This window comes from Mobula hypostoma, chromosome 2, assembly GCF_963921235.1.
Source record: "Mobula hypostoma chromosome 2, sMobHyp1.1, whole genome shotgun sequence".
Lineage (NCBI taxonomy): Eukaryota > Metazoa > Chordata > Chondrichthyes > Myliobatiformes > Myliobatidae > Mobula > Mobula hypostoma.
Genome location: NC_086098.1, coordinates 74,385,676 through 74,413,518, shown reverse-complemented (window position 1 = coordinate 74,413,518; position 27,843 = coordinate 74,385,676). Strand labels below are relative to the sequence as shown.

The 27,843-nt window shown below is 41.8% G+C and overlaps 1 protein-coding gene across 1 annotated transcript in view; it reads left to right on the top strand.

Moving 5' to 3' along the window:
• The window catches only part of agpat5 (1-acylglycerol-3-phosphate O-acyltransferase 5 (lysophosphatidic acid acyltransferase, epsilon)), a 158,421-nt gene extending 143,391 nt beyond the window's left edge, over nucleotides 1–15,030 (top strand). The window contains exons 7-8 of the mRNA XM_063038917.1: nucleotides 7,532–7,655; nucleotides 13,072–15,030. Coding sequence (XP_062894987.1) covers nucleotides 7,532–7,655; nucleotides 13,072–13,297 — 350 coding nt within the window. The 3' untranslated portion in view covers nucleotides 13,298–15,030. The remainder of the gene's footprint in view (nucleotides 1–7,531; nucleotides 7,656–13,071) is intronic.
• The last annotated feature ends 12,813 nt before the right edge of the window (nucleotides 15,031–27,843 follow it).

The following is a 27,843-nucleotide window of genomic DNA, read 5'->3' as shown; positions in this document are numbered from 1 at the left end:
TTACCTGTTCCTATGGTTTCAAAAGATTAAAGATTAGCTTTATTTATCACATATACATCAAAACACAGAGCGGAATGTGTTATTTGCATGAAATCAAATCAGTGAGGATTGTGCTAGGTAGTCGCAAGTGTCGCTATACCTCCGGCACCAATATAGCATGCCCACAATTTACTAACCCTGGCTGCACATCTTTGGACTGTGGGAAGAGCATCTGCTCTCACTCCATCCTCTCGCCACCCCACTAGGAATAGGGTTCCCCTTGTCCTCACCTACCATCCCACCAGCCTCCGTGCCCAACATACAATTCTCCATAACTTCCGCCCCTCCAACAGGATCCCACCACTAAGCACATCTTTCCCTCCTCCCCCCCCCCCCGCTTTCTGCAGGGATTGCTCCCTATGCGACTCCCTTGTCCCTTGTCCGTTCGTCCCCCCCATCCCTCCCCACTGATCTCCCTCCTGGCACTTATCCTTGTAAGTGGAACAACTGCTACACATGCCCTTACACTTCCTCCCTCACTACCATTCAGGGCCCCAGACAATCCTTCCAGGTGAGGCGACACTTCACCTATGAGTCGGCTGGGGTGATATACTGCATCCGGTGCTCCCAGTGTGGCCTTCTATATATTGGCGAGACCCGACGCAGACTGGGAGATCGTTTCGCTGAACACCTACGCTCTGTCCGCCAGAGAAAGCAGGATCTCCCAGTGGCCACACATTTTAATTCCACGTCCCATTCCCATTCTGATATGTCTATCCACGGCCTCCTCTACTGTAAAGATGAAGCCACACTCAGGTTGGAGGAACAACACCTTATATTCCGTCTGGGTAGCCTCCAACCTGATGACATGAACATTGACTTCTCAAGCTTCAGTTAATGCCCACCTCCCCCTCGTACCCCATCTGTTATTTATTCATTTATATACACACATTCTTCTTTTCTCTCTCTCTCCTTTTCCTCCCTCTGTCCCTCTCACTATACCCCTTGCCCATCCTCTAGGTTTCCCCCATCCCCGTTTCATTGTCTCCCTGGGCCTCCTGTCCCATGATCCTCTCATATCCCTTTTGCCAATCAACTGTCCAGCTCTTGGCTCCATCCCTCCCCCTCCTGTCTTCTGCTATCATTTTGGTTCGCCCTTTCCCCCTCCCACTTTCAAATCTCTTACTAGCTCTTCTTTCAGTTAATCCTGACGAAGGGTCTCGGCCTGAAACGTCGACTCTACCTCTTCCTAGAGATGCTGCCTGGCCTGCTGCATTCACCAGCAACTTTTATGTGTGTTGCTTGAAATTCCAGCATCTGCAGATTTCCTCATGTTTGCATATGTGAAGATAGCTGTTTGTAATAAATGTGCAGTCGTCTGACACCGTTACCAGCAGAGTGAGTGACTTCTGATTTCTAAAGCCCAGTTTATACTTCTGCATCAAATGTATGCCGTAGGTACCGCGTACCCTATGCCGTAGGGTGACGTGCACCTCGCCAAAAATGTAACTCACGCATCGCGGCGACGCAGACCGCAACAACTGTGATCAACTGTGATTGGTCCGCTTGGTAGCATCACATTTCCTCCTGTGCATTTCCGGTTGCTTTTCTCCGTCATGTCTGTACACTGATGTGAAATAAATGGTTGGAGATGATGAACCAAATTGTCAAATCTACCTGCCGACATCTGAAAATATTTGAAATGCCTTTTCTTCGTCCATGTCTCTCACGAAGAAACTCAACAAAGTGGCATAGAAACCCCACCGCCAACTAGTGTTTTGGCGGTGAATTGCAGAGCGATGCAGACACAACTACGCATGCTCGCTACGGTGTAGGGCTACGCAAAAGTATAAATCAGGCCTACGGCAGAGCCTGTATGCACAAGTATAAACCAGCCTTAAATCACATGCATGTCAATGCATCTCTTCATCAGCATTTATTTGTTCTTCTGTGTTTTTCATCTAAGCTTTGGGGTGGTTGTTTGGCTCTCCCTGTTTTTGTCCAGGGCTCGTTCTATAAAGGTAAAGATAACAGGTTGTTTGTTGAGATATTGAGGCCCTGGTTAAGAAAATAAAGCAGTTGCATAGCAGGTATTGGCAAGTAGGAACAAATGAGGTGTTTAGGAAGTATAAGAAATGCAAAAGAACACTTAAGAAAGAAATCAGGAAGGTAAAAAGAAGGCATGAGATTGCCCTAGCAGATAAGGTGAAGGAGAATCTTAAGGGATTCTACAGATATTTTAAGAGCAAACGGATTGCAAGGGACAAAATTTGTCCTCTAGAAGATGAGAATGGTAATCCATGCGTGGAGCCAAAACTGATGGGGGAGATCTTAATTTTCTTTTGCATTTGTATTTAATAAAGAGACAGACACAGAGTCTATAGAAGTGAGGCAAAGAGGCATGAACTTCATGGACCCTATACAGATTACAGAGGAGGAGATGTTTGCTGTCCTGAAGCAAATTAGGGTGACTGAATATCCAAGGTCTGACAAGGTGCTCCCTTGGACCCTGCAGGAGACAAGTGCAGAAAGCGCTGGGGCCCTAGCATGGACAATTAAATCATCCTTAGCGACAGCTGATACCAGAGGATTGGAGGACACCCAATGTTGTTCCGCTATTCAAGAAAGGCTGTAAACTTAAACCAGGAAATTATAGGCTGGTGAGCCTGACGTCAGCAGTGGGAAAGTTATTGGATCATATACTGAGGGACCAGATACATAAATATTTGAATAGACATGGACTAATTAAGGAGTATGGCTTCGAGCATGCGGATCATGTCTAACCAATCTTATAATTTTTTGAGGAAGTTACCAGGAAAATTGATGAAGACAAGGCAGTGGATGTTGTCTACATGGACTTCAGTAAAGTATTTGACAAGGTCCCACATGGGAGGATGGACACAAAGGTTCAGTCGCTCAGCATTCAAGATGAGGTAGTAAATTGGATTAGGCATTGGCTTTGTGGGAGAAGCCAGAGAGTGGTAGTAGATGGTTTGCTTTCTGACTGGGGGCTGTGCCAAGTGGAGTGTCACAGAGAATGGTGCTGGGCCCATTGTTTGTCACCTATATCAAAGATCTGGATGATAATGTGGTTAACTGGATCAGCAAATTTGCAGATGACACAAGATTGGGGGTATAGTAGCCAGCGAGGAAGGCCATCATGACTTGCAATGTGATCTGGACCAGTTGGGAAAATGGGCTGAAAAATGGCAGATGAAACTTAATGCAGACAAATGTGAGGTGTTGCACTTCGGTAAGACCAGCAAGTATAGGTCTTGCACTATGAATGGTAGGGCACTGAGGAGTGTGGTAGAACAAAAGGATATGGGAATACAGGTACATAATTTGTTGAAGGTGGCATCACAGGTAGATTGGGTCAAAAGGAAAGTTTCTGGCACTTTATCCTTCATAAGTTAAAATATTGCATACGGGAGATGGGATGTTATGTTGAAGTTGTATAAGACATTGTTGAGGCCTAATTTGGAGTATTGTGTGCAGTTTTGTTCACTGCCCTACAGGAAAGATGTAAACAAGGTTGAAAGAGTATAGAGAAAATTTACAAGGATGTTGCCGGGTCTGGAGGACCTGAGTTACAAGGAAAGATTAAATAGGTTAGGACTTTATACCTTGGAACGTAGAAGATTGAGAGGAAATATGATATAGGTATACAAAATCATGAGGGGTATAGATAAGGTAAATACAACCAGGCTTTTTCCACTGAGGTTGGGTGGGACTACAACCAGAGATCATGGATTAAGGGTGAAGAGTGAAATGTTTAAAGGGATCATGAGGGGAAACTTCTTCACTCAAAATGAAGAGAGTGTGGAGCTGCTAGCACTAGTGGTGAATGCAAGCTTGATTTCAAAGTTTAAGATTAGTTTGGATAGGTACATGGATGGTAGGGGTATGGAGGCTATGTTCCCAGTTCAGGTCCGTTGGAGTAGGCAGTTTATATAGTTCGGCATGGACTAGATGAGCCAAAGGGCCTTTTTCTGTGCTGTAGTTTTCTATGACTCCATGCTTGTACATTTTTTGTGCACTGTTTCAATCTTATTTACATCTTTTCTGTAGTTAGACGACCAAAACTGTGCACAATATCTGTGATGCCTCTCTCAAGGAATTATAGATCTGTATTTCCAGGTCCTCACCACACTCCTCAGTAGCCTACTATTCACTGTGTAAGACTACCCAGGTTGGTCCTCCCAAAGTACAATACCTCACATTTGCCTGCATTAAATTCCATTTGCCATTTTTCAGCCCATTTTTCTAGCTGGTCCAGATCCCGCAACAAGTTTTGATAGACCTCCTTGCTGTCCACTTCACCCCCAGTTTTGGTGTCATTTGCAAATTTGCAGTACCTGTCTACCACATTATCATTCAGATCATTGATATGGATGACAAAGAATAATGGGCCCAGCACTGATACCTGCTGCAGACCACTAGTCACAGGCCTCCAGTCAGCGAGGCAGCCATGTGCTACCGTTCTCTGGCTTCTCCCTCAAAGCCAGTGTCTAATCCAATTTACTACCTCTACTTGAATGCCAAGTGACTGGACCTTCTTGGCAACTTCCCATGCGGGTTCTTGTCAGAGGCCTTGCTAAAAGTCCATGTAGATAAAGTCCACTGCCTTGCCTTGATCAACTTTCTAACTTCCTAGAAAAACTCTTAAGACTGGTTAGACACAACCTTCCACACTGAAAGCCGTGTTGACCATCCCGAATCAGATTCTGTTTATCTAAATATTTAAATATGCAGCCTCTTAGCATACCTTCCATTAACTTTCCATTGATGTCAGGCTCACTGGCCAATAATTTCCTGGCTTATCCTTAGAGACTTTCTTAAACAACAGAACAACTTTAGCTATCATCCAGTGCTCTGGCACTTCACCTGTGGCTGAGGATATCTTAAATATCTCTGCAAAGGCCACTACAATTTCTGCACTACCTCCCACAGGGTCCGTGGGAACACCTTGTCAAACCCCGAGGATTTATCCATCCTGATGTGCCTCAAGACAGCAACACCTCCTCTGCAATCTGTATCAGGTCCATGACCTCACTACTGCTTTGCCTCATTTCGATACTGTGTCTGTCTCCCAAGTAAATACAGATGGTAAAAAATTTATTTAAGTTCTCCCCCATGTCTTTCAGCTCCAAGCATAGTACCACTCTGCTCTTCCAGAGGACCAATTTTGTCCCTTGCTATCCTTTTGCTCTTTATATATCTATAGATGCCCTTAGGATTCTCCTTCATCTTGTCTCCTAGAGCAACCTCTTGACTTATTTTAGCCCTCCTGATCTCCTTATTAAGAGCTCTCTTGCATTTCTACTATCCTCAAGTACCTCATTTGTTCCAATCTGCCAATACCTGCTACGCACCTCCTTTTTCTTAACCAATGATCTCAATGTATCTCAAAAACCAAGGTTCTCTAAACCTTTCATCATCACTTTTTATTCTGACAGAAACACGCACACTCTGTTCTCTTTAAATTTCACTATTGGAGGCCTCCCACTTACCAAGTATACCTTTGCCAGAAAACAACCTATCCCAATCCACACTTGCCAGATCCTTTTTGATACCATCAAAGTTGGCTTTTCTCCAATTTAGAATCTTAACCCGGGGACCCGGGGACAAGGCCTATCCTTTTCTATAATTACTTTGAAACTAAAGCATTGTGATCACCAGCTGAAAAGTGGTCCCCTATACAAACTTCTGTCACCTGCCCTGTTTCATTCCCTAGAATCACACTCACTCTAGTTAGGACTTCTCTGTACTGATTTAAGGAAATTTTCTTGAACACATTTGACAAACTCTTTCCTTTCCAGGCCTTTTACAGTATGGGAGTCCCAGTCAATATGTGGAAAGTTAAAATCACAACTATCATAACTTTATGTTTCTTGCAACAGTCTGTGACCTTTCTACAAATTTCTTCCTCCAATTGTACTAACTGTTAGGTGGCCTATAATATCCAATCAGTGTGGTCATACCTTTCTTATTCTTCAGTTCTACCCATAAAGCCTCACTAGACGAGCTCTCAGACTGTCCTGTCTGAACACTGCTGTGACATTTTCCCTGCTTATTAATGCGACCTGTCCCCCTTTAATTCCTGCCACTCTATCACGCCGAAAATAATAGAGCCCTGCAACAGTGAGCTGCTAGTCCTGCTCCTCCTGCATCCATGTCTCACTAATGTCTACACTGTCATAATTCCATGTGCTGATCCACATTCTGAGCTCATCCAGCTTTCCTACAATACTCTTTGCATTGAAATATATGCAGCTCAGAACATCAGTCACACCATGCTCAACCTTTTGATTCCTGACTTTGTAGCCCATATATATTTATGCTCACACACAATGAATTCTGTTTAATTGGGACCACTACATTTTGGCCTAATTAAGTGGCTGCCCCAATTAGCCGAAGTTTCATGGAAGTAGTTAAAAGATATTAAAAAAAGACAAACTATTATTTAACTGAGTAACAATTTATGTACTTAAATGAATACAGAACAAATTAGAACACTGGCAAGTCTACTCTACTATAAAACTGTATAAGTTCTGAATAGTTGTCGCTGGAGGAATTCATCTACCGTGTTCGTTTCATTGACTGTAAATGAACAAAATGAATGCAGACTACCTAGTGCAGATAATGGGCTGCCTTCTTACAATGCTTTAATTGATTCAATTCTTCAAATCTTCATTTTCATTGTAACATTCAAGATGATTTTCAATACCTTCAAATTTTTTGTAATTCCTGAATTGTTTAAACTGTAAAATTGTTTAATTTGTAAAATTGTTTCATTTTCACTCCTGGCAGTTTCTGGCATTTCCAAGCCTGAACGCCTGAAACTGCGGTGAGCAATACAGCTCTGAATTGTCTTTCTGCTTATTTCTCACCAAATATCAATGACAGGAATCACTGCAGTTTGAACACAAAACACGATGCTGTTTAAAACCTGATCACCCTGGTACGGTGTAGTGTCTAACAGTCACACAAGTATGCATAACTGATGCTAGTTTGAAACCGTTTGGCAACAGTCTCCTGTCCAAATGAAACAGTGTAATGCCCCAAAAAAATGGATGCCCCGAATAACTAATGGCCCTATTAACTAGAAGCCACATGAATTTCACATGAAATTTGGTGTTTTGGGGCTACAGTACATTGCAATACATAATAATTTAAAAAACCTATAAATTACATTAAGAAATATAAATAAAAAATAAATTAACTATGTTATACAAAAACCACATAAAAAACTGAGGCAGTTTTCATGGGTTCATTGTCCATGAGAAATCTGATGGTAGAGGAGAAGAAACTGTTCGTGAAACATTGAGTGGTTGTCTTCAAGCTCCTCTACCTTCTGCTTGATGGTAGTAATGAGAAGTAAGCACTTGATTCTGTAGAATCATACCAGAGTTTTGTGTCAGAAATAGATAAAATCATTATTTTCACAATATCTCTGAATCATCTAAACTATTTAATCTGTCAGTTTAAAAGAAAAATTATTGGCAAAGTTCACACCTAGGTGTTAATCGAAGTTTTATTTTATTCACAGAATTCTTGTGCAGGGAGTGTCCGAGGATACACATTTTCTTCGAACGTATTGATCTAAAAGAAATTCCAGAGGAAACTATTTTCTTGAAGAGATGGTTACACGAACGCTTCGAAGTTAAAGACAGGTTAGTAGTCGCACTTTTTATAACTATAGTATTTTTGCAATGAGCCAGCTGGTGGCGTAGTGGCATCAGCGCTGGACTGCGGGGCGGAGGTTCCGAAGTTCAAATCCAACCGACTCCCCCCATCCGTGCAGGGTTAAGAGCTGGTGATCTCTTTGAAAAAAAAACTCACCCGGCAGAAGGCAATGGCAAACCACTGCTGTAACATGCCCCATACGCGAATTCCAACTAGGTCAGAACGGCATGGAAGGAAGTCATCCACTATCCGGAAAAATTACGGATACGACCTACGTTATTTTTGCAATAGTTAATAAACTGCTCCTTTCATTTCATAGGTCTTTGAGAGCATGTATTCTCACACATGAAATGAAAATGTGGTACTGTTTAACTATATCACAGTGAGGAATGGTGTAGTGCAACTTTTTAAAAGTTGCAGGTTATTCATCTAAAATACTGAACTCCCAAAAAGTTGCAAACACTTGGAAATCTGTAGACGCTGGAATTTCAAGCAACTCACATAAAAGTTGCTGGTGAGTGCAGCAGGCTAGGCAGCATCTCTAGGAAAAGGTACAGTCGATGTTTCGGACCGAGACCCTTCGTCAGGACTAACTGAAAGAAGAGCTAGTAAGAGATTTGAAAGTGGGAGGGGGAGATCGGAAATGATAGGAGAAGACAGGAGGGGGAAGGATGGAGCCAAGAGCTGGACAGTTGATTGGCAAAAGGGATATGAGAGGATCATGGGATGGGAGGCCGAGGGAGAAAGAAAGGGGGAGGGGGAAGCCCAGAGGATGGGCAAGGAGTATAGTGAGAGGGACAAAAAGGAGAGAGAGAGAGAGAAAGAATATATATAAAATAAATAATGAAATAATGGATGGGGTACGAGGGGGAGGTGGGACGTTAATGGAAGTTAGAGAAGTCAATGTTCATGCCATCAGGTTGGAGGCTACCCAGACGGAATATAAGGTGTTGTTCCTCCAACCTGAGTGTGGCTTCATCTTTACAGTAGAGGAGTAGACGCAACCTAGAAAGTTGGTTGTGTTTCTTATCTGTGAATAATAATTTGAAGGTGTGTTGCAATAAATTAGCTTTACATGGTTTTAGCAAGTGTTTTGATAGTTTAAAAATATCTAAAGGATACATGATGTAATTAAGCTTAAACACATTTGATGTGGCAGAAGGGAAGGAGGAAAATTATTTGATCCGACTCTTACACACTTGTGTTCAGCCTGGTCCTCTTTGACTCCCGCTGCTCTCAATGCACACCACCCACTCTTACCTCAGCTCTTTCCAATTTGAGTCACTCAACTCATAGAGATACAAGTCACACTGAGTTCTGTCCTCACCCATTTGCACGATACCCATCCCCTCACCCGTTTTGTTGCACCTACATTCCCATCAACTCGGAGTTCAAAGTACATTTATTATCAAAGTACCTATATGTCACCAGGTACAATCGTTTTCTTGTGGGAATTTACAGTAAATACATAAAACACAATAGAATCAATGAAATACTGTACCTAACAAGACGGACAAACAGTCTATGTGCAAAAGATAACAAACTGAGTAAATACAAAACAGAAAGGAAAAGAGAAATAAAATAAATAAGCAATAAATTATTGAGAACATGAGATGAAGAGTCCATGAAAGCGTGTCCTGGTTGTAATTCATGTTCCTCCTTCTCCACAACTCATGTTCTCAGTATTCTTTTGCACATGGGTTGTTTGTCAGTCTTTGTTTATGTACTGTATAGTTTTTCGTAAATTCTATTGTATTTTTAAATTTTTCAATTTTTCAGCGTTCTGCAAACACCAGTTGACCTGAAGACTAACCAATCAGAAGGGAGGGTCTATAGGGGTATAAATACCACCAGGTTAGACATGCTCAGGCATCACCCCTGATGAAGATGACAGAGTTTGTCATCAAAATGTCAGAGAAATTGATGGTAGCAGAATATTGCATTCGCAATGGCCACAAGATTAACTTTGATGGCACAAAACTACTGTGCTGCGCCAATGGCTTTTGGGGCCACCTGGTAAAGGAAGCCATTGAAATAAAATTAGAGGAAAAGAACTTTAACAAAGATGAAAGTCTTGCTCTAAGTAAGAACTGGAATTTGATTGTAAACAAGGTAGATGCGGAAACCTGATTGGATGAGGAGAAAGCAGTTAGGAGGGACGGACTATGGGGGTGTAAATACCATCATACTAGACATACCTGATGAAGATGACAAGAGTTTGTCATTGAAACGTAAGTTATAATCGATACCTTGGCCTGGCTGGATGCCTGAGAAGAGTTTATTCACCATATATGCCGGGAAAGCATTAGATCTTTTTTAGCATACATGAACTTTGATAATAAATCTTACTTTGAATTTGGAATTCTACCACTCGCCTGCATGGGGCAATTTACACATCTTTGGGATGTGGGAGAAACAAGACACTCTGAGAAAACCACATAGTCACGGGGAGAACATGTGAACTCCACACACTGCCAGAGATGAGGATTGAACCCGGATCCCTGGTGCTGTGAGACATTGGCTCTACTCACTGCTCCATTGTGCTGTCTCCCTTTTAGTACTCTGCCTGTCTCCGTGGCTCTTCTGTATGTATGCTTACCTGACTCTAACCCCGTATTCCCAGCTGTACATTGAAGAAGATTTAAATGAATCCCTCAGTAGCCTATTGTGTGAGTGCCTGGTCGTAAATACTGGAAATAATTTTTGGTGCAGTGTAATTATGTTATACGACAATTAATTCTACCATCTGCGTTATTTTAACCTCCTGACAAACTCCAGGAATTTGCTCCTTGCCCTGAGGTGCTGACTGGAGGTAATGTTACTTGGCCTGTTATATAATTTATGATCTGAGCTCAAGCCTACAAAGATTCTTGTTGAAGTGCACATTTTTAAATTGAAATATGCTCTGTTTTCATCTTGTTGTAATGTAACCAGAGCAACATATTAAATACTAATAGGCTTATAAGGTGAAGTTAGATCAGGGTATAGGCATTAGCAAAGGTGAGAGTCATTGAGCACAACATAGAATCAGGCCCTTTGGCACATCTGGGCCATGCCAATCTATCCAAGCACCTCAGATGTTGAAACCGAACCTGAGTCCATCACTTTTGAAAGCAGCTTGTTCCACACTGTCACCACCTTCTGAGTGAAGAAGTACTCACTCAGTTTCCCCTTAACTATTCCAACTTTCACCCTAAACCTTTAACTTCTAGTTCTAGTCTTACCCAACCTGAGGGGAAAAAAGCCTGCATGTATTTACCCTGTCTATACCCCTCGTAATTTTGTAGACTTCTGTAAGTTCCCCTTTCATTCTCTTGCAATCCAGAGAATAAAGTCCTAACCTATTCAAAGCAACACACACAAAATGCTCGAGGAGGTCAACAGGTAAGGCTGCATTCATGTTTCATGCCGAGATCCTTCTTCAGGATTGGAAAGGAAGGGGGAAGATGCCAGAATAAAAAGGTGGGAGGAGGGGAAGGAGAATAGCTAGAAGATTATAGATGAAGCCAAATGCCTATTCAATTTCAACATCCTCGTAATTTTTCTCTGTACTCTTTCAATCTTGTTGCTATCTTTTCTGTAGGTAGGTAACCTGAACTGCACTCAGTGCTCCAAATTAGGCCTCACCAGCATTTTATACAACTTCAACATAACGTCCCAATTCCAGTACTCAATACTAAGATATATGAGGGACAATATGCCAAAAGCTCTTTAACAACTCTATCTAACTATGGCACCACTTTCAAGGAATCATGGATATGTAATCCCAGATCCCTCTGTTCTACTGCACACCTCAGTTCATTATTTGAATCCAACTTTGGTTTGTCCAGTCATAGTGTAACATCTCACACTTGTCTGAATTAAATTCCATCTGCCATTTTTCTGTCCATTTTCCCATTTGGTCCAGGTCCTACTACAAGTTTTGATGGCCTTTCTTGCTGTCCATTATGCCTCCAATCTTGGTCTGTGCTGGTAATATTTGTTTCTTTTCTTGACAGCCTGAGGTATTTTGGGAGCTCGTTATGTATTTTATATTAATTTACAAACTGCTGTGAAAGTGTCGCTGTTGCTTTCCTCCTCACAAACATGTGGCATCTTCGGCTGATATAAATGAAAGCTCAGAATAGGCTTCAATAGTTTTCCTTAGAAGTCTTCCCAAAGTACTGAGAGTTGAAGCCATGTACGTTCAGGAGCCATGTTCCAGTTCCAGTCAGGTCACGGTGTACTCGAGCGAGAAATGTCTGGAGTGCCTTTTACATATAATGCTATGGTACCTCGTCATTTTCTACAAAGTGCATGCTTCAGTTTGAGTTTCCCCTGGAAGCATTAAAGAATAGTAAAGATCATGTTGCAAGCTTATGCACTGGCCGTGATCCAGATCATTTTGCATGACCTTATGTATTTCTATTTGAATTATTAAGAATCTGCATGTATATTTATTATTTCTTCCAGACTGCATCTGCTGAATATTTGTCCGCCTACAAAACTGCACTATGGCTTTACAGTGTCACCTGCGGGTCCCGGTTTTATATCTCAGCAAGTGATGTGGTCTCTGACAGTGTAACACCCATGCTATTAGATTTCTGGGGTGGGACAGAGCACATAATGTAGGAACATAGATAATTACAGAACAGAACAGGCCCTTCTGCCCCTGATCTGTGCTGTCCTTTTAACCTACTCTTAAGATCAGTCTAACTCTTCTCTCCCCCATAGCCTTCATCTTTCTGTCATTCATGTGCCTCTCTGAGAACTTCGTAAATGCCCCTGATGTATCTGCACTCTTGGCAGGGCGTTCCACACACCTATCACTCTCTGTGTAAGAAAACCTACCTTTGATATCTCACCTATGTTTTGGGAATGCCATTATAGAAGCCATAGCTGGAACATTTAGCAAGCAGCGTTTAATCTTGTACACCAATCTTTGTGTAACAAGAGCTTGAAATGTGATCTAATGTTGAAAGTTGAGTAAGCACCCAGGTAGAGAGAGGACCAAGGGAACTTCTTATCAATTCCACTTATTTTCTTTAATGTTTTCCTCTCGAGAGAAAAGCCATGACCACCTCCCCCTGATGGTGATTCTGCTCTCAAGACTATGATAAATGCATTTTGCTCTCAGATCTAAACCAGGTTCCCAGGACAGTCTCTGTTCTACACTTGGTAAATATAAGAAGTTTAATTACTGTTCAAGTGTTAATGTTGCCATGTGACATTTTCTGAGCATGAGCAGTGCATTAATGCCTTCAGCAGAGCCACCTTTGCGTTCTCACTTCCTGCTTAAAGCTGAAGGTTTTAGATTAAGAAAGGTGAAGTAGGGAAGCTGTTGAGCTCTTGGGGCATGTCACTGACAACTCTTGTTTGCATTGAAGCTTCCATTCTTGTTCTGTTTCACTTCTTCTTTGACAGGTTGCTTTCAGAGTTCTACGAAGCAGATCATGAACAGAAGAGGTACAGATTTCCTGGAGAAGGACGCACATCACAGTTGAACCTGCTGAGGACTCTGCCATCCCTGCTCTTTCTTTGTGGTCTGACAGTCCCCATGCTCATGACAGAAACTGGAAGGAAGATATATATGAAGACGTGGATTTATGGGACTTTAGTGGGCTGGTTTTGGGTGAACATTAGACCTTGAGAAGCCAACTTTTGAAATTTTAATTAAATTGAGTAATCCAAACATAATTGCTTACATAGCATTTTTTGGAAGTTACCTTTAAAGTGGGATTTCTAAATCGCCCTTGAAGAGATTTTATATTCTAATGAAAAACGTTTGCCTTAATGACAGAGACGAGCATATTGCAGTAATGCTCCTGTTTAGTATGGCTGTAATGTAGTGGTAATAATTACCTGCTCAATGTAGTTGTAAAGCCCTGATGTGTTTCTGTGCATTTTGAAGAAGAAAATGTTGTCTGTTGCAAGAATTCATATGGTGTAAGATTGGAACATTGTGGGAAAGTGCTTGATTTGATGTTACGATTAACTCTAGGTGTAATGTGTCAAGGGACGAAAGTTTGATCACGTCGTATCTGTTTGCATCGGGTCTTCTATTTAATGTTCGACATTAATCAGAGGGTCTTCAATTGTTAGCATTTCATTGCTTTTTATTCTAAATTAAGGGTGTCATTACAACCAGTTTATTGCATTGGTGCTCTGAATGATAAGCGCAGGTAAATTGATTGATGATCCTCTACACTACTCTTATCTAAGTATAATGTTCTCATAAGAACATTTCTGGTACAATATAATCATTTTGTGGAGGGGAGGGAGCAATGAAGTTCTGAGTGTGGTGCTGAAAGGTTGATAAAATACTTAATTTCAGTTACTAACTGCTGAGTTTTGTAAAGCAATGATTTTTAAATATATTAATTACTGTGGCATTTCAGGTTGTATGTGTATGTACTAAATGTACATAAACGTCAAGTTGTTGGACTGAAAACATTTGTTGTCATTGGCGTATTCATCACCTTGAATACCATCACCTGAGAAAAACTTCCTAGCACAGGCAACTCAGGTGGGTTACACGATGTTGACCTTGCTGTGGATAAATGTTGAAGAATCTGCCACTTGTCTGTTTAATCATTGTTTTGCCTTGCGATTGTGAACTGTTTAACTGTGATGTGCCGATGACTGTATTTACAGAAAGCATGTGCCTTTTGCCTGTTACTGTCTGATCCACTCTCAGTACCGATGACTGACAGTCTTAATACACAGGCATGTTCAAAATCCTTCACAATTAGAACTGGATCTGTCTGTGGACAATTTGTACTCCGACTAGTGAAGGAAGGTCAGAACTTCCACGTGTAGTTTCTCCCCTCAGGATCAATGGAAAATCCCATTTTGTACCAAGTGTACAAACTCAACTTTTTAATCTCGCTGACAGTTTATAATTCCTTCACGTACTATTTGAATGCACCTGTGATTGGAATTGTGCTTAGGATTGCTGATTTGTTAACTCCATTCTTAATTTCATTTACCTCAAATACAATTCGAGCAAAGTATTTATAATTTGTGGATTTTATCCCTGGCCTGATTACATAAATTCCTTCTTTTCCCCGGAGCACAGTTGTGGGCTAATGGGAAGTGTTATCTATATTTTTACATATTTTCAGGAGAATCCAAACAATTCAGTGCCAAAGTGATTAATCATAGTTTCTTATACAGAATAAAAATCTCCTTTAGCGCAGGTGGCTCCAATTTTTAAAAACGCATTTGTTTTAATATACAGTATGTTTACAGCATTTCCGTACCATGAATTTGCATGCTGATTTTTTTATTTTTTCAGCTTTTTTAAGCATTATAATTTTGTGTAACATGTTACATAAATAAATTCTGATTAAAATTTAATATTGCCATATCCGATTTTTATCTTTTGGTTTTTCCAGAAGGTTCAAATATTCAAACACAGATTACTTGTTTATATTCCAGTCATACATAAAATGTTTGAAATTTCATTTCAATGCTATTGAGAATGCTCTGGAATTCCTGTTTAAGTTAGCTGAAGTCCCTTGAAACAATTTGTACCGAAGTATTATTTATCTGTGCATTACATTTGCAGTGAGACTGTTGACTTAAACCCCCAAATGTTAATCTTTTATATATACAGTATATAAATAGTTGGAAAATATTGCCATCTGGCTGCAAAGCCATAAAACTGTTAACTTTCATCATTCCTTAGTTTGCATCAGTACGTTATATGAGGCAAAGTGTGAAACAGTGCCCATTTTTGAGATAGTCATCGTCATCCTTGTCTCTATAAAAAACAAGTAACAGCTTTTCCCCTGTGATCTGCCCCCATCTTATTTTGTTTTCACTTTGGCTTCAACTATAAATCAGTAAAATCTTTCCAGAATCAAGTTATAAATGGTGCATTCTCATGGATTTTATATCCACAGCAGACTTTCAGCCAAAAATTTCTAAATGAGGCTTGAGAATAAGTTCTTGTGGTTTCAAAGAAACTTATAAAATGAATATTGGCCTGTGGTTATCTTCCTGTTCCTGTTCAAGGAGATTTGGCAGCCAATAATTAGGAGTGTGGCTTCAGATATTTTTTGATGCAAACAGCATATATAGACAACCTGAAGCTCTTGTTTGACATGAGTAAACACTCTTGTGTGGAGCACCATGGATGTTCTCTGTGGGTAAATGTGCCTCTTGGGATTTATTGATTACTTGTTGCCAAATTAGGCATTTCCTCCCAAATAGAAAAATAAATACACTTTAGCAGGCAGCAAAGGGATGATAGAAACTATTCAAAGCCTCAAATATTCAGAACATATTCAACTTTGTTACTGTGAGAATTCTGCGACACCATGCGTTGTTGTCACATTTAGCACTGCACGTGTTGAACAACCTTGTCCAGAGGCTGCATTCGCAAGCAACTCTAGTTCCTGCCACTGACCAAGTTGAAGAAAGGACCCACACCAGCTTATCAAAGACAAGGAAGTTTAAGCAGGTAGACTTACTGTGTCCAGTATCAATTCACCAAGTCATTTACCTTTAATGGGGGGTGTTCGTTATCCTTTCATGATATGTTATGCAAGTCGATTTTGCCAGCAACTTTAGAACATCTGTAGAGCTACAAGGGGTGATTGATAAGTTCATGGCCTAGCATAGAAGGAGTCAATTTTAGAAAACCTAGCACATTTTTTTCCTACACTTACACACTTAGTCCAGCAGTCATGGAGCATACGGATCCCTTCTTTGTAGAAGTCGGCATCTTGTACCTCCAGTAGTGGTCCACAGCAGGGGTGATTGATAAATTCGTGTCCTAAGGCAGGAGGAAATTTGCACTCAAGGAGTTGAACTGCACGTGTATGAAACGAGAGCTGTATAACTCATCTCCTTCTACCTTAGGCCACGAACTTATTAATCACCCCTGCTGTGGACCACCTGGAGGTCCAAGACAATCCCATTACATGCACGGGCAGTTCAACTCTTTGAGTGATAATGCAGAAAGTTTGAAGTTAATAACTCATGTCCTTCTACCTTAGGCCACAAACTTATCAATCACTCCTGCTGTGGACCACTTCTACAAAGAAGAGATCCGTATGTTCCACGACTGCTGGACTAAGTGTGTACATGTAGGAGGGGACTATGTTGAAAAATAAATGTGCTAGGTTTTCTGAAATTGACTCCTTCTACCTTAGGTCACGCACTTATCAATAACCCCTCGTAGATTTGCCTCTACCACTATCATTGACAGGGTGTTCCAGGCACTTATCACTCTTTGTGTTAAGAACCTGCCTCTGATATCCCCGCAAACACGAGGAATTCTGCAGATGCTAGAATTTCAAGCAACACACATCAAAGTTGCTGGTGAACGCAGCAGGCTAGGCAGCATCTCTAGGAAGAGGTGCAGTCGACGTTTCAGGCCGAGACCCTTCGTCAGGACTAACTGAAGGAAGAGTTAGTAAGAGATTTGTAAGGGGGAGGGGGAGATCTGAAATGATAGGAGAAGACAGGAGGGGGAGGGATGGAGCCAAGAGCTGGACAGGTGATTGGCAAAAGGGATATGAGAGGATCATGGGTCAGGAGGCCCAGGGAGAAGGAAAAGGGGGAGTGGGGGAGAAAACCCAGAGGATGGGCAAGGGGTATAGTCAGAGGGACCCTCTCCTCTCCCCTCTGACTATACGCCTTGCCCATCCTCTGGGTTTTCTCCCCCCCTCCCCCTTTTCCTTCTCTCTGGGCCTCCTGACCCATGATCCTCTCATACCCCTTTTGCCAATCACCTGTCCAGCTCTTGGCTCCATCCCTCTCCCTCCTGTCTTCTCCTATCATTTTGGATCTCACCCTCCCCCTCCCACTTTCAAATCTCTTACTAGCTTTTCCTTCAGTTAGTCCTGACGAAGGGTCTCGGCCCGAAACGTCGACTGTACCTCTTCCTAGAGGTGCTGCCTAGCCTGCTGCGTTCACCAGCAACTTTGATGTGTGATGTCTCATATTCCCCTATATTTTCCTCTTATCACCTTCAACATTAAGTTCAGGCTTAATTGTCACTTAACCATACATATAAATACAGCCAAACAAAATAGGTTTCTTCCATGGCCAAGATACGAAACACGGTACTCGCAGTCACACACAGTGCAAAGCACATATAGCGCATATAATAGCAGTAAAACATACAGTTCCAAAAAATACATATATAGTTCATGTTCCTGAGTGTCACGGCCTGCCGCTTGATGGTGCATGGGATGTTGTCCTGAAGCAGCCTTCCTGCAAGAACAACCCGCAGCAGCTCCACATCTTGCTTTAGTGCAGCTGCAGATGAAGGCAGTCTATCTTGTTTTAAAATTATGTCCCCCTGTATTAGCTACTGCAGTGATTTGTATGAAGCAAATTAAAATTAAATTAAAGATGGGTATTCTTGGCTGATTGTGGAACTGGTTAGATTCATAGAGTTTGATAACACAGACATGGGCCCTTTGGCCCAACTTGTCTTTGCTAACCAAGTTCCCTTGCTGAGCTAGTTTTGTTTGACACATATCCCTCTAAAACTTAACTATTCATGCACTTGTTGTTTGTGTAGTTCTGCTAAACATTGTGGGCATGCTATGTTGGCACTGGAATGAGTGATGACTGGCACTGGAATTGGTGGTATACCCCAGCCCATCACAGGAAAAGACTAACCACCATTGAGCACATCTACAAAGAGCACTGTCACAGGAAAGCAGCATCCATCATCAAGGAGCCCCCACCATCCAGGCCATGCTTTCTTCTCGCTGCTACCATTGGGAGGGTTGTATGACACCACCAGGTACAGGAACAGTTATTAACCTTGAACTATCAGGCTCCTGAAGCAGCATAGACAACATCACTCATCACAACATTGAACTGATAACTGACCACAACTTAGGGACTCACTTTCAATAACTTTACAACTCATGTTCTCAGTTTTATTTATTATTATTACTTGTTTCTTTTTGTATTTCAAGATTCAAAAAACTTTATTGTCATTCTAACCGTACATCAGCTCTGCAGGGCAGAATGAGACAGCGTTTCTCAGGAGCAGTGCAATCATAACATAACAAACGCAACACTAAATAATAAACATAACAATAAATAGTAAAACACAACAGCCACATGTCAGTTAAAATCAATTTATAAGTGTCCAGTGCAAGTTAAAAGTGTCCAAAGCAGAGTCAGGTAGAGCAGCTTTTTAGCAGTCTGACTGCCTATGGGAGGAAGCTGTTTAGTAGCCTTGTGGTTTTAGTTTTGATGCTCCTGTAACGTTTGCCTGATGGCAGAAGAACAAACAGTTCATGGAGAGGGTGTGAGGGGTCTTTAATGATGTACCGTGTCTTCTGGAGGCATCGACTCTGAAAGAGGTCTTGGACAGAAGGTAGGGAGACCCCAATAACCTTCTCTGCTCCCCTAACCACCCTCTGTAAGGCTTTTTTGTCGACAGCACTGCAGCTGGAGTACCAGGTTGTGATGCAAAAGGTCAGCACACTCTCAACCACACCTCTGTAGAATGTAGTTAAGATGTTAGTGGGGAGTGATGCTTGTTTAAGCTTCCTCAGAAAGTGCAATCTCTGCTGGGCCTGTTTCACAATCCCAGTGGTGTTCCTGGACCAGGTGAGATTGTCCGAGATCTGCACCCCAAGGAACCTGATGTTTTCCACTCTCTCCACTGTGGAGCCGCTGATGCTGAGGGGTGTGTGCCCAAGCTGAGGCCGTCTGAAATCGACGATCATCTCCTTGGTTTTGGTGACATTAAGCATCAAGTTGTTATCACTGCACCAGCTCTCTAGGTGTTTGACCTCCTCCCTGTACATTGTTTCATTATTTTTGCTGATGAGCCCCACCATTTGCACATTTTGTCAGTCTTTCATTGACTCTATTGTACTTGTACTGTAAATACCCGCAAGAAAGTGAATCTCAGGGTAGTATTTGGTAGCATATACATACTTTGATAATAAAATTAACTTTGAACTTGTGAGCTGCCCCCAGCACTTCTTTAGTTTGTGTTGCCTGTTAATGCAAACATTGAATTTCACTGTATGTTTTGATACATGTAATAAATGTAATGTGATAAATAAATCTGAATCTTTTGGCCCCATCCTTCTGCCCCCCCCCCATAAAATTTGACTAACTTGCTAATCAAGAACCTTTCAGTCTTAAATTAAAATATACCCAATGACTTGACCTCCCCAACTGAGTGTGGCAATGAATTCCACAGATTCGCCACCTCTGGCTAAAGAGGTTCCTTCTCATCTCTGTTTAAAGGGGCGTTCTTCTATTCTGAGACTGTGCCTCTGGTCCTAGACTCCCACTATTGGAATTATCCTCTCCTCATCCATTCTATCTATGCCTTTTAATATTTGATAGGTTTCAATGAGATTCTCCTTCATCCTTCGAAACTCCAGCAAATACAGACCCAGAGCCATCAGACGTTCCCAGAATTATTCTCATGAACCTCTCCAGAGCCTGTCTTATGTATGCACATTCTTTAGCGTTACAGAATCATAGAACACTACAGCACAGAAACAAGCCTTTTGGCCCATCTTGTCCTGCCAAACTATTAATCTAACTACTCCCATCTACCTGCACATGAACCATAGCTCTCCATATCCCATCCATCCATGTACCCATCTAAATCTCAGTACTGAGCTGGAATACAACAACATTACTTTCCTCATTTCTTTTCCATTTGAATCTGGTCTTTACCTCAGCAGTGGTTGACATCCTCTGGAATTTTTATTGTAGGCACAATGATTACTATGTAGACCTCAAGGCATTTGGAGGGAGAGGCTTGGGAAGAATTTCTGGAATGACGTTTTGAGTAGAGGGCAGAAGTGCAGAAATGAGGAGCAATGCACACAAAATGCTGAAGGAACAGTCCACTGTTTATCCCTCTCCATAGATGCTGCCTGTGCTAAATTCCTCCAGCATTTTGTATCGCTCAAGATCTGCATTTTCAGAATCTCTTGTGTCTGAGCTAAAATGTGGGGCTGGCTAAGGCCGTGGGCAAGAAGAGGGAGAGGAGGATGATCAGGTGCGATGCCAGTGTCAAATTCAAATTTATTGTCAAATACACAAGTACATGTAAGACCATAAGACATAGGAGCCGAATTAGGCCATTTGGCCCATTGAGTCTGCTCTGCCATACCATCACGGCTGACCCATTATCCCTCTCAACTATATTCTCCTGCCCTTTTGACATAACATTTGATGCCCTGGTGAGTGAACAACCTATCAACATTTGCTTTAAATATACTCACATTTGCTTTAAATATACTCAATGACTTGACATCCATAGCTATCTGTGGCAATGAATTCCACAGATTCACTACCCTCTAGTTAAAGAAAGTCCTCCTCATCTTTCTTCTAAATGGACATCCCTCTATTCTGAGGTGGTACCCTCTGGTCCCAGACTCACTATTGGAAACATCCACTCTATAAAGGCCTTTTAATATTCAATAGGATTCAGAGGGATTCCCCACCCCTCCACCATCCTCTGAACTCCAGCGAGTGCATGACCAGAGTTATAAAATGCTCCTCATGCATTAACCTTTTCTTTTGTGGAATCATTCTCAAGAACCTCTTCTGAATCCTGTCCATTGCCAGCATTATGAAGGTCAAGCCATAAATGTAGTGTATAGAAACATAGAAAATAGGTGCAGGAGTAGGCCATTCGGATTTCAGCAAGGCATTTGATAAGGTACCACATGCAAGGCTTATTCAGAAAGTAAGGAGGCATGGGATCCAATGGGACGTTGCTTTGTGGATCCAGAACTGGCTTGCCCACAGAAGGCAAAGAGTGGTTGTAGACGGTTCATATTCTGCATGGAGGCCGGTGACCAGTGGTGTGCCTCAGGGATCTGTTCTGGGACCCCTACTCTTTGTGATTTTTATAAATGACCTGAATGAGGAAGTGGAGGAATGGGTTAGTAAATTTGCTGATGGCACAAAGGTTGGGGGTGTTGCGAATAGTGTGGAAGGCTGTCAGAGGTTACAGCGGGGCATTGATATGATGCAAAACTGGGTTGAGAAGTGGCAGATGGTGTTCAACCCAGATAAGTGTGAGATGGTTCATATTGGTAGGTCAAATATGATGGTAGAATATAGTATTAATGGCAAGACTCTTGGCAGTGTGGAGGATCAGAGGGATCTTGGGGCCCAAGTCCATAGGACACTTAAAGCTGCTACGCAGGTTGACTCTGTGGGTAAGAAGGCATACGGTGCATTGGCCTTCATCAATCGTGGGATTGAGTTCAAGAGCCGAGAGGTAATGTTGCAGCTATATAGGACCCTGGTCAGACCCCACTTGGAGTACTGTGCTCAATTCTGGTCGCCTCACTACATGAAGGATGTGGAAGCCATAGAAAGGGTGCAGAGGAGATTTACAAAGATGTTGCCTGGATTGGGGAGCATGCCTTATGAGAATAGGTTGAGTGAACTCGGCCTTTTCTCCTTGGAGCGATGGAGGATGAGAGGTGACCTGATAGAGGTGTACAAGATAATGAAAGGCTTTTTTCTAGTGCTGAAATGGTTAGCATGAGAGGGCGTAGTTTTAAGGTGCTTGGAAGTAGGTACAAAGGAGATGTCAGGGGTAAGTTTTTTATGCAGCGAGTAGGGAGTGTGTGGAATGAGCTGCTAGCAGCGGTGTTGGAGACGGAAATGATAGGTGTGACAAGAATACACATAGATTAAGATGTAGCTGCCCTGTGCTGGCACTAGTGGGATCAGCAGTTGGTCTGCCACCTGTCTTCAGGAGAGAGAGAGATAAGGAAAACAATGGAGTAGCATTTGGAGATGTGTAATGAAGGGGAAGGAGAGCTGTCAAGATCGGCTCCCCCTTTGAACCCTGAACTATTTGAAGTGATGGACAGGCGATACCCCAGCAGGGGGATAAAAAGGGACAGGTTCGCTAAGGCAGGACACACACACGACACCCGAGGTAACAAGACCCTGGAAGCGGTGCGTCTCTCACAAGTCGGTGGGAAGTACTGGGCCAAAGACGCACAGGGTGGAAAGGCACGATCGGCGGGAACCTGGTGTGTGTCCACCCTTGCCTGGATGCCAGGTTCAGCACAGGGAAACGATCGTATCTGGAAATGGAGGGGTCACAGTCGGTGACCTCAGATGACATCACAAAGGACTCGCCCGAAAGCTGACTGCGAAGGTCTGTGTGGAAGCCGTTTGAATATTCATTCGTTTTGCTCTCTCTCTCCTCCCCCCCCACTGTCCATCTCCCATGGCAGTGATTACTGCGAACTGAACTGAATTCAATTGAACTGAACTTTGCGTCACTTTGAAACTGGTCATTTACCCCTAGACAATGATAGAGCTTGATTGATCCTGTTATCTTAATTCTGTGCACATGTGTGTTTATCATTGCTGAACTGTTGCATTTATTATCCTTTTGATTAGAGTACTGTGTTGCTTGTTTCTTTAATAAAACTTTCTTAGTTCTAGTAATCCAGACTCCAACTGAGTGATCCATTTCTGCTGGTTTGGCAACCCAGTTACGGGGTACGTAACATAGGGTCTTTTAAGAGTCTCCTGGATGGATACATGGAGCTTAGAAAAATAGAGGGTTACTTGTAAGCCTAGGTTGTTCTAAGGTAAGGACATGTTTGGCACAACTTTGTGGGCCGAAAGGCCTGTATTGTGCTGTATGTTTTCCATGTTTCTATCCTTTAGATAAGGGGCCCAAAACTGCTCACAAGTGTGGTCTGACCAATGCCTTATAAAGCCACAGCATTACATCCATGCTCTCATATTCCACTCCTCTCGAAATGAATGCTACATTTACATTTGCCTTCCTTACCTGCAAGTTAACCTTTAGGGAGTCCTGCACGAGTACTTCCAAGTCCCTTTGCATCTCTGATTTTTGAATTTTCTCCTTACTTAGAGAATAGTATACACCTGTAATCTTTCTGCCAAGGTGTATGACCATACCCTTCCCTACACTCTATTCCATCTGCTACTTCTTTGCCCATTCTACCAGCCTTCACAAGTTTCGATGAAGGGTCTCGGCCCAAAATGTCAACTGTACTTTTTTCCGTAGATACTGCCTGGCCTGCTGAGTTCCTCCAGCATTTTGTATGCGTTGTCTGTGAAATGATGGCATGATCCGTATGGTGTAACTCTTTCATAATAAATGTTGCCTTCTTGAAGCAGCACCTCCTGTAGTTACTAACAACGGTGGGGAGGGATTTGCCTGTGATGTATTGGGAAGAATTCACTACCGTTCCTGTGCATTCAAATTGCTGTACCAGCCCATTATGCAACCAGTCAGGATACTTGTCAAATACTACGTTGAGATTCATTTTCTCTTAAGTATTCACAGTAGAACAAAGAAGTACAATAGAATCAGTGAAAAACTATACACAAAGACTGGCAAATAGTACAAGTACAAAAAACAACAGGTGACAATATGGAAGTACCTTGTCTTCATTAGTCCCATAAATGCAGACACCTTTCAGCTGCCTATCTCAGCCCTCTCCTCCAACTCCTTACAGCAAATTACCTAGTCAGCTTTGATTACTCCAGAGGGAACTCAACAGCTTGGTAGCATCTAAGATGCTATAAAGCTTAGCTTTGTCATATGTACCTCAAAACATACAAAGAAATGAAGCATTTGCATCAACAACCAACACAGTCTGAAGAAGTGCTGGGGACAGCCTGCAGGTGTTGCTATGCGTCCGGTGCCAACCTAGCATACCCACAACTTACTGACCATAACCGGTGTGTTTCTGGAATGTGGGAGGAAACTGGAGCACATGGAGGAAACCCATGCAGTCACAGGAAGAATGTATAAACTCGTTACAGACAGTAGCAAAAATTGAACAATGATCTGATCGCTGGTGCAGTAAAACATTATGCTGTTACGCTACCTTGCCACCCTTTGGAGAGAAATGGACAATCGTTGTTTTGGTTTGAAACCTTTCATTTTGAGAGGATAATTGTGAATTCAGCGAGATCGACGATCCACTCCCATCCACAGATGTCGGCTGAGTTCCTCTAGCAGTTTCAGCTTTCAGGGTCCTGCATCTCCTGTGTCTGTTGTATGGAGTTGGGTTGCCCCCTACTGGGCAGTGGATTGTTCTGCTGGTCTGGGTGCAGCCTGCAAGTACTTGTTTTATTTCGAGAACAGAGCAGAATAAGACCTTTTGACCCGCTTTACTGTGCTGTACAGAAACCCAACGATTAACTGTAGCCTAATCACAGGACAATTTACAATCACCAATTAACCTACTAACTGGTATGTCTTTGAAATATGGGAGGGTACTCACGTGTTTCAGGGGAAAATGTACAAACTCCTTACAGATGGTGTCGGAGTTCAACTCCAAACTCCAGTGTCTGAGGTGTAATAGGATTGTACGAACTGCTTCTCTACTGTGGCACCACATGATGGAAGAGTTTAGTTTCCAGGGCTCTTGTGTCATGCAGGTTCCAGCGTCAATGTCAAATGTTAATAACCCACATCTCCAAATCCCGAGTCTCCCAAACCTCACTATCCCACAAAGTGCCTTCTCTACTAGATTGGACCATAGGCAAGCAATCTCTGACATTCACATCGCTAAACACTGAATTTTTTTCAGTTCAGTCCGCAGGTGCTCTATTGTTTTTTATAGATGTTAGACAAAATAAATTTTGGTTATTGACAAGATTTTTAATCAGCAAAACTAAATCAAAGCAGAACTTGCACATAGAAATTCATAATAAGGTTAAAATGTATTTAGTTCATTGCTCAAACACAAGGAAACCTGCAGATGCTAGAAACTCAAGCAACACACATAAAATACTGGTGGAATGCAGCAGGCCAGGCAGCATCTGTAGGAAGAGGCACCTCTTCCTATAGATGCTGCCTGGCCTGTTAGTTCATTACTTCCACTTTGCCCCTTATTGCCTCTCAAAATTCTTATTTGAAATGTGAAAAAATCAATGAAACCTTTAGATCGAGCGAATCGAAACAGTCTCTCCTTGTCTTGAAAATAATGAAAACTTAAAATAACATGCCTAGGTCTATCTGACCTAGACGAGTATGATGGGATTCTGTGAACACGATCCAGTAGCGGTGGTTGGTCAGGAAATACAGTAGGGAATGCATCTTTTAAAAGTTGAGAGAAATATTTCATGGGGTTATTGGCTTCAACAGCTTCCCTCACGCCAATCATTCGTAAATTCTGCCGTCGCATTCTAGATTCCAAGTCAGAGTTTTTAAAAGTCAAAAAGTCAAGTTTCTTCTTCATTACATTAATTGTTTCTTCGATTTTCCCCATCTTAAGCTCACTTTGTTGCGCGAATTTTTGAAGATCAGATATAGCCGACTGATGTTCCGCAATACATGTTTGCATCTTATCAATTAAATCGGCAATTTTCTGGAAATTAGTTGAGATTTCCGTATGAATCAGGTCTTTAACAGAGCCTGCAATTTCCGTACGAATCATCTCCCTAACAGAGGTTGAAATTTCCCTCTGAATTAACTCCGATATCGCTTTCAAAGTCACCGGTGATTCAGTCGGGGGGAGATCCGTAGCTTTCGGTTTAACCGGAGGTTTACCATCCTTGCCGTTTTTCCCGTTCTTAGACATAGCAGATCTAAGTTCCATCCAATTGTCAGAGAATTCAGTTTAATTCAAAGTATTGTAAAAATTGATGCCTTAATGGTTAATTAAAGTATAGCTGACCATAGAGAAAAAAAACTCAGAGGTAATGGAGCGAGTCAAGAACGCGACTTCACTCCATGAGCGCTACCGGAAGTCTCCCTATTTGATTTTTAAAAATATATTATTTTTAAAAGATGCATTCCCTACTGTATTTCCTGACCAACCACCGCTACTGGATCGTGTTCACAGAATCCCATCATACTCGTCTAGGTCAGATAGACCTAGGCATGTTATTTTACGTTTTCATTATTTTCAAGACAAGGAGAGACTGTTTCGATTCGCTCGATCTAAAGGTTTCATTGATTTTTCGGATCTTAAGTTCCGATTCGTGGAAGATTTCAGTAAACCAATCTGGGACCAACGGGTCCGTTACAGATCCGTGATGTCGGAATTCTATAAGAGGGATTTAAGACCAGCGCTGCTGTACCCTGCACGTCTAAGGATTCGCATGTCAGATGGAGCCCTTCGTTTTTTTGATTCTCCATCGGATGCCCGGAGTTATCTGGATCAACTTTCATCTTCAACATCTTAATTGCCTTTTTTTAATTATCTCCGTTGATCGGAGGCTGTGAATTGGTTGGTTTTAACTTTTCTGTGCCCTATTTGGGCAGAAAAGTTTACTTTTGATTTCTTAATATGGCTACTAAACTTTCTTTTTAACTGCGTCATTTCTTTCTTTTCCCAGGGGATTCTGGGTGGTTACTTCCCTTTTGTCATCTTACGTATTTCCTGTGCGGCCTTAAATTTTGTAGTTTTTGTTTAAATTTTATTCTGTTTTGCTTTTTATAATCACTTTATGTTAATAATCCTATTTTTTTTGTTGCTGTGTCTATTCATGAGTTTGAGGTTTATTGTGGTTTTTTTTTAAATATATATTTTCCGGCTTTTGTTCTGTTCTGTGTGTATTTTAATTGAGCTAACTTTTTTTTACTTATTTTTTTACTGTTTTACAATTAGCTGATCCTTTTCATATTTATACCTTTTTTTTAGGGAGCGTATACCGGAAGTCATGGGGGTAGTTTTAGCGCTTGCTTCTTTCTGGCGGGTCTGCTTTAGATTTTGCCTTGAGGTCTTGGGGTGCGGGGTGGTGGGAGGGGCTTCACGTTTTAGTTTGTTTCTCTTTGGGCTATATACATTATTGAAGTACTGGTTGCGTCCTTTTCCCCGGTATCTTTTGTATGTTCTGTTTCCTCTCCGGGTTTGTGGGTCGCGCCTATTGTCAATCCTCCTTGTTGTGGGTTGACTTTAGGATTTATGGAGTCTATTATTAATTTTGTCTCCTGGAATACTAATGGTCTTAATCATCCTATTAAAAGGAAAAAAGTTTTTAAAGTGTTCCGGAGACTTAAAGCACAAATTTTATTTTTACAAGAGACCCATGTACGGAGGGGGGACAGACTACGTTTTTTCAAATTCTGGAAGGGACAACAATTTCATTCAAACTCCAATGCTAAGATTCGAGGCGTCTCTATTTTTATAGATTCCTCAGTTACTTTTATACAACAGGATATTATCTCTGATCCGAATGGTAGATTTTTATTGGTTAGTGGTTTACTATTTAATA